At 48.1% G+C, this 16,411-nt stretch overlaps 9 protein-coding genes across 9 annotated transcripts; 3 read left to right on the forward strand and 6 right to left on the reverse strand.

Annotated features, from left to right (window-relative positions):
• Window positions 1–466: 466 nt before the first annotated feature.
• On the reverse strand, window positions 467–2,208 carry N7537_010848 (Peptidase S12 Pab87-related C-terminal; the record flags this gene model as incomplete). The annotated part of the gene is made up of 2 exons (XM_056901902.1): window positions 1,777–2,208; window positions 467–1,718 (listed from the first exon to the last, which is right to left on the reverse strand). Exons 1-2 carry the CDS (start codon window positions 2,142–2,144, stop codon window positions 467–469), a joined length of 1,620 nt encoding a protein of 539 aa, XP_056747189.1. The 5' UTR covers window positions 2,145–2,208.
• Window positions 2,209–2,858: 650 nt separating this feature from the next.
• On the reverse strand, window positions 2,859–3,761 carry N7537_010849 (uncharacterized protein; the record flags this gene model as incomplete). The annotated part of the gene is made up of 2 exons (XM_056901903.1): window positions 2,859–3,433; window positions 3,752–3,761. 2 exons carry the CDS (start codon window positions 3,759–3,761, stop codon window positions 2,859–2,861), a joined length of 585 nt encoding a protein of 194 aa, XP_056747190.1.
• Window positions 3,762–5,527: 1,766 nt separating this feature from the next.
• Window positions 5,528–6,918, reverse strand: N7537_010850 (ribose phosphate diphosphokinase subunit PRS5; the record flags this gene model as incomplete). The annotated part of the gene is made up of 3 exons (XM_056901904.1): window positions 5,528–5,584; window positions 5,637–5,960; window positions 6,013–6,918. The coding sequence occupies 3 exons, from the start codon at window positions 6,916–6,918 to the stop codon at window positions 5,528–5,530; spliced, it is 1,287 nt and encodes a 428-aa protein (XP_056747191.1).
• Window positions 6,919–7,544: 626 nt separating this feature from the next.
• N7537_010851 (ubiquitin-like protein HUB1) lies at window positions 7,545–8,252 on the reverse strand (the record flags this gene model as incomplete). The annotated part of the gene is made up of 3 exons (XM_056901905.1): window positions 7,545–7,597; window positions 7,653–7,791; window positions 7,850–8,252. The coding sequence occupies 3 exons, from the start codon at window positions 8,250–8,252 to the stop codon at window positions 7,576–7,578; spliced, it is 564 nt and encodes a 187-aa protein (XP_056747192.1). The 3' UTR covers window positions 7,545–7,575.
• Window positions 8,253–8,535: 283 nt separating this feature from the next.
• N7537_010852 (PIG-H family GPI synthesis protein) lies at window positions 8,536–9,258 on the forward strand (the record flags this gene model as incomplete). The annotated part of the gene is made up of 3 exons (XM_056901906.1): window positions 8,536–8,869; window positions 8,929–9,131; window positions 9,181–9,258. 3 exons carry the CDS (start codon window positions 8,536–8,538, stop codon window positions 9,256–9,258), a joined length of 615 nt encoding a protein of 204 aa, XP_056747193.1.
• An 87-nt stretch (window positions 9,259–9,345) lies between these two features.
• On the reverse strand, window positions 9,346–11,196 carry N7537_010853 (pseudouridine synthase DEG1; the record flags this gene model as incomplete). The annotated part of the gene is made up of 1 exon (XM_056901907.1): window positions 9,346–11,196. One exon carries the CDS (start codon window positions 11,194–11,196, stop codon window positions 9,346–9,348), a length of 1,851 nt encoding a protein of 616 aa, XP_056747194.1.
• Window positions 11,197–11,844: 648 nt separating this feature from the next.
• Window positions 11,845–12,688, forward strand: N7537_010854 (uncharacterized protein; the record flags this gene model as incomplete). Its single annotated transcript, XM_056901908.1, has 4 exons — window positions 11,845–11,936; window positions 12,033–12,273; window positions 12,340–12,459; window positions 12,524–12,688. The coding sequence occupies 4 exons, from the start codon at window positions 11,845–11,847 to the stop codon at window positions 12,686–12,688; spliced, it is 618 nt and encodes a 205-aa protein (XP_056747195.1).
• A 688-nt stretch (window positions 12,689–13,376) lies between these two features.
• On the reverse strand, window positions 13,377–14,612 carry rps0 (40S ribosomal protein uS2). Its single transcript, XM_056901909.1, has 2 exons — window positions 14,344–14,612; window positions 13,377–14,275 (listed from the first exon to the last, which is right to left on the reverse strand). Exons 1-2 carry the CDS (start codon window positions 14,511–14,513, stop codon window positions 13,534–13,536), a joined length of 912 nt encoding a protein of 303 aa, XP_056747196.1. The 5' UTR covers window positions 14,514–14,612; the 3' UTR covers window positions 13,377–13,533.
• A 250-nt stretch (window positions 14,613–14,862) lies between these two features.
• On the forward strand, window positions 14,863–15,831 carry N7537_010856 (mitochondrial 37S ribosomal protein uS15m; the record flags this gene model as incomplete). Its single annotated transcript, XM_056901910.1, has 2 exons — window positions 14,863–14,908; window positions 14,975–15,831. 2 exons carry the CDS (start codon window positions 14,863–14,865, stop codon window positions 15,829–15,831), a joined length of 903 nt encoding a protein of 300 aa, XP_056747197.1.
• Window positions 15,832–16,411: the final 580 nt, after the last annotated feature.

Genomic DNA, 16,411 nt, shown 5'->3' on the forward strand with positions numbered 1-16,411 from the left:
CTGTTGACTCATATGCCCATACTAGTACTAACCTTCGATCTCATTTTCAAGTTTGACCTTCTGGCATATACATACTCTGCACTAGTAGCTTCCTTGACTCTAAAGTTCACTGGCAGACATTGATCAATGCCTTCAAGTTATTGATACTAGATGCAATAGCATGTGATTGAAAATTCAATAAAAAAAAAATACGTTGATTCCTCATAGCTGATTGTCAAATGCCTATGGATCTACTAGTACTAGTTATAGATTCAAATGTTACCTACTTTCTTAATCATTACTGGAAAGATCCATCTCCAGGCTGTCTGTGTGCCACTACATACCACATCATAACTTCAAGCTGAACGACTACTTCAGAGAGTTTGAACACAGGCCAATTGGTCAAATATTTGTCATTTTAATTTTCTCCCTCTCTTTGCATCATATACTCTTGTAAATGTATCCAGCTCTATCAGGAGGAATACTATCAAGAAAGAAATTCATCCTTCTTCTCGAACCAGATCATTTCCTTGAGCATTTCCTCCAACTGCAGACCCAACCTTGTGACTTGAGCATCTTCTATTACAAACTCCGCTTTTACGATGTCATCACTGCCATCGAGCCAATCAGTAAGATGAGCATCGAATTTTCGGTCATCGGACACATGTTCGAATTTCAAGGTAAACCCCATTGAGCGATCTGTAGCATCGATGAAGAGCGCATCATCTCTGATTTGAACCAGTAAGTTATGATACCCAGGATTCCAGTAGTTGCCAGCGTAAGCACTGAGAGGCATTGTCGGTGGCTGCGGAGTATTCCCTTTTGGTCTTTGTTCATTCACTTGGCCCTTCTGGATATCTTGACTTTTCTTCGCTTGGGTTTTCTTTTCCTGCTTTTTCTTCTCCTTCTTTTCCTGGTTCTTACTCATTGGATTTGCATCTTTCGCCTCGGCCTGGGGTTTTGGACCGCGAATTTCAACAGGTCGTGTGGCTTTGCTTTTGCTGTCATGGGGTCTTTCGTCCGTGACTCCAAGGAGATTGTCAATTAGGTTTTGGACAAGGGTCGTCGCAACGCCATTTGCCCCATTTGAGTTTCCCATAATCACAGCACCGAACGAGAAATCAGGGAGAAAGAAGAGGCGACTTCCGAATCCAGAGAATACCCCATTATGGCCGACAACCATATGTCCCTTATAAAAGTAGATATCCAGGCCAGCAGCATATGCTACCGGTGAGGTGTGCCGCTTCCGTCTTCCTGGGTTTGGATTCACAAAAGTTCGCAGGCGAGTGAGCCCTGTATAAACATTTTTATTAATAGGCTCTACGCGATTGATAAAAGCCTTGACAAATTTGATAAAGTCGTTCACGCTCGAAATGATAGACCCTGCGCCTTGGCCTTCTGGGCAGTCTGGATTTTCTAACCCACGATATGTTGAGTCGGCTCTTTTCCATGTGTAGCCAGTTGCCATGCGGGATTCAAATCCTTTTGACCGTGCGCTGCTGGGTTGAAGAGTAGTTGATGCCATGTCCAGAGGCTTGAAAAATCGCTCTTCGAGAAATGTACCAAAATCCTGTCCGCTCTTGACTTCCACAAGATGGGTAGCCACTGTATACATCATGTTGCAGTAAATATACCTTGATCGAATAGGAGCAGCGACAGGGAGATTCCTGAGGTTTCTCGTAATGGATCGAGCATTGTCTGGCTTCGCCGCTCGCACACTCATATACGAATCGTCATGGCTGGCGCAATATCATTAGTCTTGAACTCAAACATGGAATTTGAAAAATATTAGCTCACCTAGGCATTCCACTTCTATGACTTAAGATGTCTTCCACGGTGACTCCTTCTGTGTATCCTTCTCCAGACATAACAAAGTCCTCGGGGAGAAGAGTCGACATTATGGCATCGTACTGAATATCTGGGAACATGTCATTATCGTCGACTAGCAATCCCACCGCCGCAGCAGTGAGTGATTTAGCAGACGATGCAATGTCAAACAGTGTATCTGCTGTGCAAGGTATTTCGGGATCCAGGCTCGCATGTCCATATCCCGCAGATACAATTTGATCATTGTGTATGATTGCAATCGCCAGCCCCGGGACATGCTGCTGCTTCATCAACTCTGTCACATCTGACGCAAACCCTGCCGAGTGAAAAAGATCCATATTGCTGATTTGACGAATTACCGGTGTGCGTTATGGAATGCCACTGTATAGGCCTGTTTATGTACAACATAGGTTCCAGGCAGTTTCTTTGCGGGAAAATCCCTCAGTTCAAACCTGGAAATGACAGCCAGTGCCAAGTAGCTCTCAACGTTGGGGCCAGAGGATCAGCCCCCGGGCGGCCCCGCAGGCCCTTCGGATTGTGTAACCGGGACGGTGGGACTTTAATCCGACCGCTGCCTGTTTGGCCATTTAGTTCGTGTAGAAATGCCTATAAAGCCATAAGAAAGGTACTGGATCTATTCAGATGGCCTCTTTAAAGGAGCTAGATAACTGAAGAATATTAGATATAGTACAGCAATAATCTAGGCCGGGGTAGGACTTAAGATCGCACTTTCGCATTGTATACTCCAGTTGATACTAGACCTACGTGGATTTTTGATGGCAGCATTCCGCTCGAAGTGATCATTCTGTTCTAAAGCTGTCATTCTTCTAAAGCCTGAAATAGACTAGGTAGTTTACCAAAAGCACCTTTTTAAAAGATTGTTGAAGGTAGATAACATATATCACAGTCACTTCTAAGTTGTAGGACATTATACAATTCCTACACGTATTTCTATATCCCATGCCTAACAAGAAGACTATATTCTAACGAAAAATAGATACTCATCTACTATTACCAGAATTTTAGCCCTTACTGGAGCAAGAGATACCAAATTACCTCTCCTCTGTCTGCATGCTGTCATATAGCGCCTTGAACAGTGATCCTGGCCGTTCAAGCAGCTCACGGGGTGGGCCCTCCTCAACGATACGCCCTTTGTCTAGCACCACGAAGTGATCAAAGTCCGGCGCTGTGTGTAGCTTGTGAACAATAGCAATGACAGTGCACGCCTCAAATTCTTTCTGCAGAACCTCGTGTACCAAAGCGTCCGTATCCATAATGAGGTCGCTGCTTGGATTGATTACTGCTTGAACAAGACAGAACAACTGCCTCTGTCCATGCGACAAGGTCCCTTCGTTCATATCCTCATCCAGCCCGCCGCGAGACTCGCAAAAGTCCCATAGGCGCACACACTGAAGTGCCTGAACCAAGCGCTCGTCGGTAGCGACCCCGAGAGGATCAAGGTTCTCGCGGACGGTGCCTTGTAGGAATAACGGGTTTTGGGGAAGGGAGTTGAAGAGAGCACGAACGGCCTGGCGAGTGATGGTGCTGATGTCGATGTCGTCGACGCAAATCGATCCTGATTGACGCTCCAGCACGCGCAGGAGAGCTGCGGACCCGCCCAACAGTACTGTGTAACCCAACGTAGCCAATACATCCCTACATTCCACCCCTTTTCACCCCATTCACACCACTCCGCGCCAGTTTATATCCCCTATTTTCTACAATATAGATATTTTCTTGTCATCTTTATAACTAATTTGAGGCCCCGGACCTGAAATTACTCTATAACGCCTTGCTCTCCAATAGATTTGTCCTTAACGATCAGTCTTCTATCGTAAAGGCATGTCGCTTCCCGAAGAATTGCAATTAGCCTCAGTGATCGATTCTATGCAGACCGTTGCCTGAATGCGGCCCAGATGTGACAAGAGAAGAATTCGAAAATCACAGGATAGCATATGAGCTCGTGGACAACCCCATAGCTGTATTCCACATATAAATGATTTCTGTCTTAACGAGAAAGGTTAGGATTATATTATGATGGAGTTTATAGAAGGAAAGGTCATCAATCCTTTGGGCGATGTTAGCGCTATACAGAGGGCCCACAGGTTGCCAGCGTGCTTGGAATATCCTATAGTAGGAAGATGGCTCTCTATAACTTATTGATTGGATATCTGCGGGATTTTATCCAAGGCTGTTTGAATTCTATACGCAGTGGATATTTGATAGAAAAGATGGAGGTTCAATTCCCTTCTCTTGGAGTCCGTGGACCCTTTGCATCCTATAGGGGACACAATCGCCTTGTGAATGTGTTTTTGCGGGAACCTCGAATATTACGAAGGAATCTTATTCCTGATCACGAATCGGGCACATGACTTTGGTGATGCGATTCTAAGCTGACTCTTAACGAAGGATGCGCGTAGTGAGATCTAGTCATAATTCCTCTCAAAAGCGAATACACATGAAGGAACTGCTACTGTTCGCCATGCACAGCTTCGACGTTTGGAATCGATGACCCTTAATAGGCGAGAGGTCAGTTGTCTCAGATTATTAGCTAGATTATTTGCTCACTAAGATTAGATTAAAAAATATCACATAAATTGTGCACGAATTGGTTTCTATCAAAGATTAGACTTAGAAAGCCAATCTATATCTAAAAAGTCTCTAAAAGACAGCTAAAAAGACTCTTGTTTTGTATAGGTCGAGAAGCTTCATTTTTATAGCATCTTGCATTCAATTCTTATATATCTTTGCAATATTTGCACTATACAGAGTCGAAAGATCTCTGTTGATCCTGATCCTGAATTAACCCTAAAGGTAAAGCCAGGGCATCGGTAAGTCCAGTATCGTAAAATAATACTGCCAACAATAAAGCCATCAATCGGTGGGATTCCGGATATGTAAATTTCTGCGTATGCTCCATTCTAGTTGCTCAAATTTCGCTAATCACTTAGTAGTTAGTGTTGATGTGGATGGTAGGAAATGTGCGTCCTTCAATAATAGCCACCAGTGACGGCTCACAGGGACATGTGGGCCCAAGTGAACTACTAGTTAGTTTCTTATTCCGAGATCAATATAGCACGACTCAGGACATCAGTTCTGGTAGCAGAAACTTCATGTTGCTCTCCCAAATGTTTCGTAAAAGAAGGTAGGTGACTGCACACTTTTGATGCCTATAGGTCCATGAGGTCATGTACTCTGAATGCAACATATGAGCATCAAAATAGAAAGGGAAAAGGTTCGAGCGCCAGATATTATCCAGTGTAATATGCAAGGATGGAGAACTTGTGATCAATCAAGCACAGACCAACATGCATGAGCTTCAATATTGGAAAGTATTACGTCTCCATGAAGTACACAGATCAGCCACATTGATAGTCTAGTCCAAGACCGGCGACTACATGCATGTTGAAAATGAAATTCTCAATTTCGATTCAACATTCACTGCTCATATGTGCAGATGGCAAAGGGTGTGGCAGAGATAGTATGACAGGAAAATTCGAAACAAAAGTAAGAAAAAGCCAGCCAAAGCCAGATGAGAGCAAGCGTAATAGAAAGAAATCACAGAAAATACCAGATTCAAATCCAGCGTACCAAGTCTACTGCGAGCCTGGATCTATGGCAAAGGGAATTGGGGTTGAGGGTGTCGTAGAGCAAAACATGGAAATTTTAGGATATCGGAGAAATGAAAAAAAAAAGAGTTTAGGCAGCGATCAATCAGCGATCAATCATACTGGAAGAGAACGCTGATACTTTCACCGTGGTGCACACGGCGGATAGCCTAGGTATAAGTCAGTATAATATGCGGGATAAACCGGTCGAATGGGACTCACCTCGCCGAAAACGTGGCCAACTTCCAGGACCTCGAGCTTTGGGCAGCGGCGCAAGTGCTCAACCTGATCCACGCTGTTGGTCACAACGACTTTGTCAAGGGCACTGGCGTTGATGCGCTCGATGGCGTCGCCACTCAGGATACCATGAGTGAGAAGGGCATATACCTGAGATGCGCCTTCCTTCTTGAGCAACTTGGCGGCACGAGTAATCGTATTCGAGGTGTCCGCCAGATCATCAATCAAAATGGTTATCCGATCACGAACATCACCAACCAACATCATGGTGGCATTCTGGCGGTCAGTGATTTTGGTGGGGCGGCGCTCCTATGAGATTGTTAGGGAATTACAAGGAAATTCGAGCGCTCGATAAGTCTACCTTGTGGATAAGGGCAAACTCCATGCCCATTTGGTCAGCAATTGCCGTAGCGCGCTTGGCACCTCCGGCATCGGGGCTGACAATGACAGCCTGCTTGTAATTTGGGATGTTGCGCTGAATGTAGCTCTTCAGAAGAGGTCGGCCGTAGAGGTTGTCGACCGGGATATCAAAGAATCCCTGGTACTGCGGATCGTGCAGATCCATGGTGATGATGTGATCGGCGCCGGCGCAGGTAAGAAGGTCTGCCACCAGGGTGCCGGCCTGTGCAACCCACTGTTTGTAACCGGGACGAGGCTGGAAGGAATTGATCTTGGAGGCGCTGCCCGCGGTGTCGTCGGTACCGTTGGTCAAGGACTTGAGGGAATCCGTTGTGTCGCTGCGGGGCAGACCGTTGCCCCGCCGTTTCACAGGGCTGCCAGTGCTCTCTTCAATCTGAGCTCTGGCAAGGCCCTTTTGGAGGCTTTCCATGCCATTCATCAAGCCCAAGCCTTCAGTTTTTCCACCCGGAGCCGGGGTCGGAGGAGTGCTCTCGAATGTATAGCCATTGGCGGATTTACCCCCCACAGATGCCTTGACGAGAGGAGCGCCGGCCTTGTCGTAAGGAATGTCACTCTGACGGGAGTAAGGGAAAAGAGGGAGGACGGCAGTGACTCGCCGGGCTGAGGCGGTCTTGCAGGCGGAAATGGTGATGAGAAGCTCTAGCAGGTGGTCGTTGACTTTACCGCCGCCGGATTGAATAATGTAGACATCCTTTTCACGGACGGACTCTTGGATTTCGACTCGAGTCTCACCCACAGCGAATTTTGAGAGTAGAACCTCCGCGGGAGGAATACCGAGAACACCGCAGATGCTCTGAGTCAACTGGGGGTGGGAGTTGCCTCCGATGACGACAAGATTGCGAACCATAGTGTTTTTGTTTGTGGGTATATCGGGATTGGAAGTAGAAAAGATCGAAGAGAAGGGCTCTCGATCTGAAGGAAATCAGGTTTGGAGGGATCGGGTGGAGGGGAAGGAAAATCTGGGGGACGATCTCGGGGAGCAGTCAAGAGAGGAAAAAATGAAGAGAGAAGAAAAGTATAGAGATTCTTGAGATTGGAGAGAACAAATGCTACCTCATTGCGGAGCAAGAATCAAGACTTCGAAGGGACAAAGACATAAAACAAAAAAAAAAAAAATCCCGATGTGAGTCCCGCGATGGGAAAAAAGCCTCTTTGGAGTGGAGCGGACCTGTGGTTGATGCCTCAGGTGGCAAATGACCCGGATCGGGTAAAGCGTATGTCGTGACGAGGCCCCGCAGAAAACGGCCTCCGAATTGCTTCTGGACAGGAATGCAGTAAATGGTCAGCAGGTCTACTGCTTCGGATTTTCCATTTGTTGCCGTCCGTAGATACACATGATTTCTGTTCAAATCACCATTCGCTTTGGAAATCACAAATAAAAAGAAACATATTCATGCATGACTCCTATGCTCCAGTCCCCGAGATAGTATGTACTAAGAAAGAAAAAAACATAATAGAACTTGGCATAACTCTCCCACCGAGTGCAGTCTGCTTCGGGAATCCGTCATTCGCCCGTTCCAACCTCCCTATAATTGAGTTAGTATCACAGTCCCAGTATCCAAATGCGGGGTTGAGGCTCACAAGTCAAGTTGAACTCCGTTGCTCACTCCATAATCCTCCAGTGTAAGTTGATCCTTAAAAGGGCGCTCGCCTTGGCGTTTAAGAAGGATTTCGTGAGGTTCACGACCAATTCGAGCTGCCACTTGGGCTTTGAATAGCTCTGCATAGAATGTTAGCACACTGGTGGGCGATCAACAATAAAAAAAAGCAAGACATACTGATCGGATCTGAGGCAAGACAAGGGATCGCGGCTTTGGTTCCCAGACGATCATTTACATGGACCACAATCATAGGTTCTGAGGATTGTGGAGCGACTGGCTTCTTCTTTTCTTTCTTCACTTTCTTTTCCCGGTCTTCGCGCGGCGCATCTCGATCGTCACGTTGCTGGGCCCGATCGCGAGCACCATCTCTTGGTCTGTCTCCATAGCGGTCGCCCTCTCGGTCACGTCGTGGTGATCGTGGTCGGTCTCGGTATCCTCGTTCTAATCTGCGATCATCGCCGCGGGAATCGTCAGTGCGGCTTTTGTCCTTCCACCGAAAGCCCCCGGTCGTCTTTCTGGGGCGCTCTCTATCGGGGTTTTCTCTCGCACGAGGAGACCTGCTTCGTGATCGGTCGGCCATGACTGTGGATGGAGAAAAGATGGAGTTCGTGGGTGCCCGACAAACCCAGATGTAATACAAATGAAGCTGTGAGGCACGTGATGAGATGCAGCTGCCAGTGGAGTAAGCTAGTCCCAAATTAGATTAGTGTGCTTGTTCACATCAGGAGCTCTCCTGTCTAGAGTACGTTTGAATATCTCCGCACTTTTGATCTACCTCTTGAATAAGCAGGCTGCAATGCAAATTGTCAATTGACTCTGGCATTTTTACTCTTTTTTTTTTACCTGAATCCTCCATACCAAAAATGCCAAGCCGACTAGAAGTTCAGCGTCCCTCTCCGACGACCGTCTCCTTCACGGTATCGAATGCGCCGCAGCGGTCGAGTTCCCCCGCCAAAATCTTATTCAGTCTCCAAGTACTGCTGCGTACAATTTTGTTCTTCTGTGTGATCGGTGTCGGCATTGTACGCGTCCGAAATTTCTTCTTCCAAGAAGATGGGAGGGTGATAAGCTGGCCAGCCGTGTGGTCAAGCCCGCTCGGATCCAAACTGTGTCGCTTGGTGGATTCATACAACCCATTGGCGATTGCCATGGTCAGTGCATTAGTGATATACGGTGTTTTCAGAAGAGGTTATATCGGTATGTTGAGAAGGAAGGGTTGGCTTTATTAGATCTGTGCATGGCTGATTGTTCGACAGAGGAATCGCTCTTGGTTATTCGAGGCTTCGGAATCCAGACCTCAACATCGTCCTCGACATATCTTTCCACTGCCTCAACGAGGTTCATTCCTACCACGCAAATCCAGGACATTGTGATTCACGAAGCCTTCAAGGGGTTCGAAGTCCGCTTTTATTTAGCGGTTATCGTTGAAGGCGAGCCCGATGCCCTGGTGGTCTTCCCGGTATGTGATATCCTCAGCGTTATTTTCTCAAGGCTAACTTTATGACTAGCATATGTTGCCCAAGCGGGAGATCTTAGAGCAGGTTTGGAGAGGTTCTCGGCGGTGTCTTTACGACGCGAAGTCATGATATACCCACAGCCTGTCTCAAAGAATTTTTGTTTGTGCAAAAGCCTATCTTGTTCAATGCTCTATCGGCAAGTATATACAACGTGATTTATTCCAGTGCCGCCCTTGCAGCCGCGGTATTTGCTAGTCTTCGCTGCTTTGTGAGAAGTCCTTTGGCGTTTTGAACTTCCACGGTCTGCATCTTGGTCTTCTCGTCGACAGGAGTATATTTCCCACCAACGACAGTATCATTTCCACCATACCAGATCTTGGCACCTCTGCTTGATCGCTTGGAATACACCGCGTTTTGCCATTGGTTGTCAACGTCTTCCACGTTCCGGTTACCCTGGCTCACTGTCAAGTCTAGCAAAGCACCCGCCAGAATCTCATCTATCTTGCGCTTTCTCCAGACGGTCCACAAACTTTCAACGGTACCCCGCATCCCGAACTTGCAGTCACCCTTGGCGCTTCCCTTGCCGTTTGCGGGGCTATCACCAGCATAGACCCAGTTCAAGGAATCCAGGCGACTTCCAGACTCTATGTCGGGGAAAATGCAGTCCCAAAGGACCAGCGGAGCATCTTCAGCCATCGCATAGGTCGGCTTTCGCGGGTTCTTGGCAATGTCCAGCAGTTCAGGGACGATAGAGGGGGACTCGAGTCCCTGTCCGACTAGGAACAGAATTGCAACCATGTGTCGCACCTGGTGCCACAAGAAGGCAGAACCGTGAAGGTTGAACGTATAAACCTGAGGGACACTTTGAGAAACCGTGTCGGGAGTCACCAAATCCGGTTCGGGCACACAACCTTCTTTGGCCTGGAATCCAGGTTGGCCAATATAGCCCACGGGGTTGACCTTGGGATTGACGGCTTCGATACTAGAGTGGTGGATAATGCGTTCGAAATTATCAATCTGCTTGTTGGTGTCCAACTTGCAGAAATTCCGGAAATCATGCAGACCCTCGAAATGCTTGGCTGCCTCGCGCATAGCCTCAATGTCGAGCCAGCCCTCGCGGAACTCAGAACGCGGGCCGGTGCCGTTCTGTGCACGGTTCTGGAACCCAATGGACCCAGGAGTTGGAGAGAAGGCGGGGTTGGTGAAGAAGTACTTGTATCGACGTTCACGGCAGGAGAAGCGGGCATCGAAACCAGGCGGCGGGTTAGGACACCACGCCAGAACCCTGATGTCTTCCGGAAGCACCCTGTTTAGAACATTGATATAGTTCATCTCATCGGCTACATCATCCCACTCCTTTTCAGTAGATCCCGAGTCAACGAGCATCGCATCCTCGCCCTCAGCGGGGGGCTTGGGCATGGGTCGTTGACTGCGGACCCGCAGTCCAATAACCTGCCCAAAAGCGCTCACGCCCTTATCCGTACGACCTGCTTTAGAGTAATCGCATCCATCCCAGTACAGGTGGTAGGGGCGCATAGGGACGCGCTCCTTGTTGTCGGTTGGCTCCATGTCAGAGGTGGTCTCCGGGGAGATGAGGCGTGTACGTTTCAATGCTTTCCATAGAATCTCTTCAACGGTAGGCAGAGGTGTAGTATTGCCATTTGTATGTTCGAGTCCATTGTATGCCTGTCCCAGATATGCGAACTTGAGCGCAATGAACCGCGTCGAGTATTTGGAGGGGTCAAAACTGCGATCGGGTTTTGGAGGTTTCGGGGCTTTGACAAACCGCGTCGGCGCAGGCACCGGGGTGGCGTCACTATCTGGAGGAGAGTGTGGTCGCTTCTTAGAAGGATTGAAGGTCTCGGAAAGAGGGATCGCAGGTTCCTGGATGTCGGTGGGGATTGGCGCAGAAGAAGAGCGGGGAGCCTGCGACGGCTCTTCGGTCGGCGCTGTGAATTCTGTTGTCTGAGAGTGAAGCTGGCGCTCTAACTCTGTGATGCGCGCGATCAGCCTGGAGTTACTCCAGGCCGAGTAGTCGGGTTGGTCTTTAATGTTGGTGTCCGCCATGGTTTGGGGTGTGAGAGTGCGAGATTGACACAGGTTTCGGGTTTGCCTGAGGACTCGTTGGAGGTTGTAACTCAGTGGAAAGAGTCTCGCAGACGGTTTCCACATACCATGTCAAGCGGCCGAGGCTAAGATTGGATTGGTGTGGACGTTCAACCGGCGGGAATCGAAATTGAAAAAGTTCCCCGAGGCGCTGTTTGGTGTATTTTTGGATTTAACCAGTGTATGATATTGTAATTACATGCAGCATATAACCACAGTTTTATGTATTGATTGTATATTGCTGTACTATGATGATCTAACTGGAAATAATCTACTGCGGTGACTTTTTTGTATAGCAACTTAGTAGATATAAAATTTAATAAGTATAAATGAAAGTATAATGGACATGAATTTAGGGCTGTAGAAACAATACATATATATATATATGAACAACCGCGCTGGATTCGCCAAGCCTTGAACCTTAGTACCCAAAGTTCATCGTCTCTCTAACCTAAAACACACCTACTGTTCTCTGAAACGAGATTTTGGTAAAATTACTATATACTAGCAGAATCTTCTGCAATACAGCCGTTGATTGACCAACCGAAGGGTGCAAGTTAATCAATACCTGAACAGTTGCACATAAATTGAATCAACGGTCATCCCAGCATGGCTGAGGCAGATCATCACCCGGACAGTAACAACTCAGTCTCTTTACTTCTACTCGGGGATGCAGGATGTGGGAAATCAACATTCTTAGCGTAAGTACCTGATCGTCGCCCGAACCACGGCCCTGAAACCCAGTTGTTTGCAGTCTCCGAACGATCTATATATAGGGATATGCTAACATCATCCAGTCGCCTGAAGAGTGGAAGACCGTCCTTATCACTGCCATCTGATAATGAACCAAATACTCTTGAACTATTACGAGATGGTGATCAGCCTTTCATTTACGACATCCGGTTTTCAAAAAAGACATTCACCCTAGAACTTTACGACACATCCAACCCAAACCAGCATTGGACAAACCTTCGGCCTGACCTGGTTGTTTTAGCCTTTGATATCTCTAATCGAGACACACTCGCTGGACTAAAAGAGGTAAGTCTCACGTATATTATTCGGAGCAATTGTCAATCCGTGCTGAAACTCAATGTTTTTCGTTAGTGGCGAAATGACATTACTCGTTACTTCCAGTACGGCTATGGCGAGCGCCTTCCAGTGATGATGATAGGCCTGAAAAGGGACCTACGGAGAGAAGGCGATGAAGTCATCTACCCACAAGAGGTGAGTGAATATGAGCTGGAGCTTCGCACCTTGAATTGACTCATTGACTAACTGGGTTGTCTAGGGCTATCGTATTGCGCAGGAACTTCGTTGCGATAGATACGCTGAGTGCTCGGCTGTCACAGGCGAGTTGCTCGCAGAGACGTTTGAAGATCTCGCGAGACTAGCAGCAATGACGACGACTGAAAAAGGTGGCCAGTCCGAGGGCACTTCTTGTGTTATACTTTGATTCTTATGTTATCAATTTTCTATGTTGTTTTCCATACCCAGACATGTATAAACCCCGTCAACGCCCGAGGACCATATCCACACTTTAATCTAGTTCAGAGATCAATTCATGAACATCTTGAGGCCTTGTTATTAGCCTAGTTGATGGGGTGCCTGCCATTAGACCAGGAGGTACCCTGCAAACATATAAGACACCGAGGGGAACTCTGACCTTCCAAGGTTATAAAAGGCATTGTACCCCACCATGTGCACGCATTTGATGACATGATCAAGTCTACAGCAAGGCACATACACTACAAAACCTACTGGATATGATACCAAGCACAACCTTTTCAGATTACTAGAATACACACAGGGAGAAACCAAGGTAACGATTAAGTCCACCTTGTGAATTGACAGCACAGGGCTTTCCCCCAGAAGCTTCGTAAATAAAAGCAACTGGATCTCTTTCCCTCATAAGCGCCAGTCAATGATTGGCATGGCAATTCCTCCCCGATGCAAAAACATGGAAATAAAAAAAAAGTGCTGGTAAGATGAGACCACTGAGGCAAAAGATTGAAAGGTTCCCGGTGAAAGCTCGTTTTCTTCTGCTGTTTTTCAGTTTCTTTTGGTTTTTTGAGAATTGCACACAGGGACTAGGATAGACATGTCAAGGGAATTTGCGGGAGATTGTAATCCATCGTTTTGAATGGATTAGATGGTGTATAAGAGAAAACAAGAGCATTTCTTCGATTCTTGTGCCTCGAGGGACCCAGAAAATCGTCACAATCATCCCGGATCACCAAACTTTTTATTGAGATCAAACTTCCCCCCTCTCAACGACTATCCTCGTCACCGCGAAGCAATTTACCACTTGGTCTCACCAGCGGCAGGAGCAGCCTCAGCCCACTCGCCGGTGGGGGCAGCGGAGCTGGCAGCCCAGTCGGCACCCTCGGCATCCCAGCTGGTGGCACCGGCAGTAGCGGTGGCAGCGGAGGCAGCAGCGAAGGCAGTGCCGGGGTTACCAGCGCCAGGGGCGGAGGCATCCCAGTTCTCACCAGCGAAGCCGGACTCGACGGCACCAGCGCCGATCTCCTCAGCACCGGCGACCTTGGCCTCATCAGCAATCTCCTTGTTCTCCTCGGCCTCGGGGTCGCGGTAGAAGTAGAGATCGACAACGGTGTCCCACTCGGTCTCACGGGTAGCGAGGGTACCGCGGAGACGGAGGACCTCACGGGCGAGCATCCACCAGACGAGACCGATGGCGTGACGACCCTTGTTGTTGGTAGGGATGGCAACATCGACGAAGTCGGTGGGGGAGTCAGTGTCGCAAAGAGCAATGACGGGGATGTTGACGTAAGAGGCCTCCTTGATGGCCTGGGAATCAGTGCGAGGGTCGGTCACGATGATGAGACGGGGCTCCTTGAAAGAGCGGGTGATGTAGTTGGTGAAGTTACCGGGGGTGAAACGACCAGCAATGGCAGTGGCACCGGTGTGGGAGGCGAACTTCAGGACAGCACGCTGACCGTAGGGACGAGCGGAGATGACACAGACATCAGCGGGGTTGTCAATGGCGGCGATGATACGGGCGGCCAGGACGATCTTCTCCCTATTTCAATGAAACATATATATTAGACACTATACTACAGTCAGAAGTCGTTTTGCGTTTGCGCGTACCAGGTCTTGCCAATGTTCAGGACGTTGACACCGTCGGCGCGGAGCTTCCAGAGGTAAGGCTCCATGTGCACCTGAAGGTTCTTGGAACCAAGGTGGCACTGAGCGGCAAGGAGCATCTCAATGTCCTGCGCGGTAGGGTTGAAAACCGGGGGGAGCTGGGAAGGGGCCATATTGGGCGATTGATAGATTGATGATTTGGAGGATCAATCGTCTGGCTCTTGTCGTGGTGATGGAGGGAAAAAGATCAAAGCCAAGCCGCAAAATTGTTGCACTCTCGCGATTCGGGAGAATTTCGCTTGCGTGCGCTAGGGCTAGGGCTCCAGGGCCCGCTGGGGTATTGGTTATGTAATACTGATCTTGGCTCTTTGTCCACGTGATTCTCTATGCCTGAGGCGTATACTATCCTGACTAGGATTAGCGTGGTTTGACCTCCGGCCGCAAGATTTCCCGACGAAAGGTCGATGGAAAAGAGAAGTTGATTGTTACAATAGAGTCATCTACTCGCCAGCTACGTCCACCATGCCTCCGCGCATTTCAGTTCAGTCCTCTTTGAAGGCATTGTCCGGTATGCTAGTCGAGATCAGTCAAGTCAAATGTTCAATTACCTGGATGCTAACCAAGACTCGTATAGGATCAACCTACGGATCTAGCCCGTTGTCCAATTCGATCAACACTTCTATCAGAGCTGCATCTAGCAAGGTCCAAGTCCGGAGGAAACATGACCCATTCATGATGGCTCAGGCGCGCCAGCGCAAGGCAGCCAATGTCTCCCGCCAGAAAGTCCTTGCGGAGGAACGGGGATCCTCGCTCGGGGACCCTGTTAAGAGCCAGCCGACGCCATTTATCCTAGAGATGACAGCAATCCAATCCAACTCGCACATCCCATCATCTTTGTCCGAGGATCTCAACTACTACTTAAAGTCGAACGAGCTGGATGCCGCCCTCGACTTCTCCAAGGATTTGACCGCACCGCTTAAAAGTCTCGATCGCAACACAGCCGATCCTCAAGCCGAGAAGGAGGCGGTGAATTTGCATAACCAAGAGCATAAGAATGCTCAGGAAGCAATCAACCGGATTGTCAACCTCAACAATGGAAACACCAAGGACCGCGTGCGCCTCAACATTACAAAGTGCATCGAAACATTCGGGCGACACTACACAGACTCAAATCTCCCACCAAAGCCTTCGGCCATGGCTCATGAATCTGCCCCTGTTCATCCGGAACCCGCACCGCGTGTTGGACCCGATACCGGCTCTGCGGAGGTGCAAGCGGCGATCCTGACTGTGAAAATCATGAACCTCTCCCGACACCTCGAGACCGCCAACAAGGACAAGCACAACAAGCGCAACCTGCAAGTACTAGTCCACAAGCGCCAGAAGCTGCTGCAATATGTCCGCAAGAAGGAACGTGGAGGTCCCCGGTGGCAGAACCTGATGGGGACATTGGGATTGTCCGACGCTGCGTGGAAGGGAGAGATTGCCCTATGAAGGGCATTGTTTTAATAAGAGATCTTTTGTATCTCTACACTATTCTCTTCTTTTGTGATTGGCTGGCTTTGAAAAAAGCATCAGCGTGTTACCTTGTATCATCTATCTAGGAGCTAGCGAGGGGTACTTGTTGGTCTATGTCTCTGTTTCCATGTTTCATTCGCAGAGCATCTGTACAAATAGCATTGTTTCATTTCCCAGATCTATTTTCACGTTAACAAAATTTCAAGTAACCAACTTGTTATTGAACATAAGCTCTGGAGTTTAGTCTGTTTCGCCTAAATGATCTCTAGCATTTTCCAGGTACTCGAGAGCAATAGGCATTGGCTACAGACACGGACTTTTTAAGTATATCAAAGCTTTAATCGCTAGTATGTGATGACTATATGGAGCAGATATCTTGACAACATCAGCGAGCAATGGATTGTATTGAGACAATGGCCTATTTTGGGCTTATTTAGGAGGAGTGGACTATGGAGTATGCGGGGACGATCTAAGACGAGACGAGAAGAGAAGAAACAAGATTGCTTAATGTATCAATTTAGAAGTAACTAAAAATGTGATATAGTATTTTGAGATC

The sequence above is a fragment of the Penicillium hordei genome (genome assembly GCF_028827395.1).
Source record: "Penicillium hordei strain IBT 12815 chromosome Unknown utg000006l_segment0_segment0, whole genome shotgun sequence".
NCBI lineage: Eukaryota > Fungi > Ascomycota > Eurotiomycetes > Eurotiales > Aspergillaceae > Penicillium > Penicillium hordei.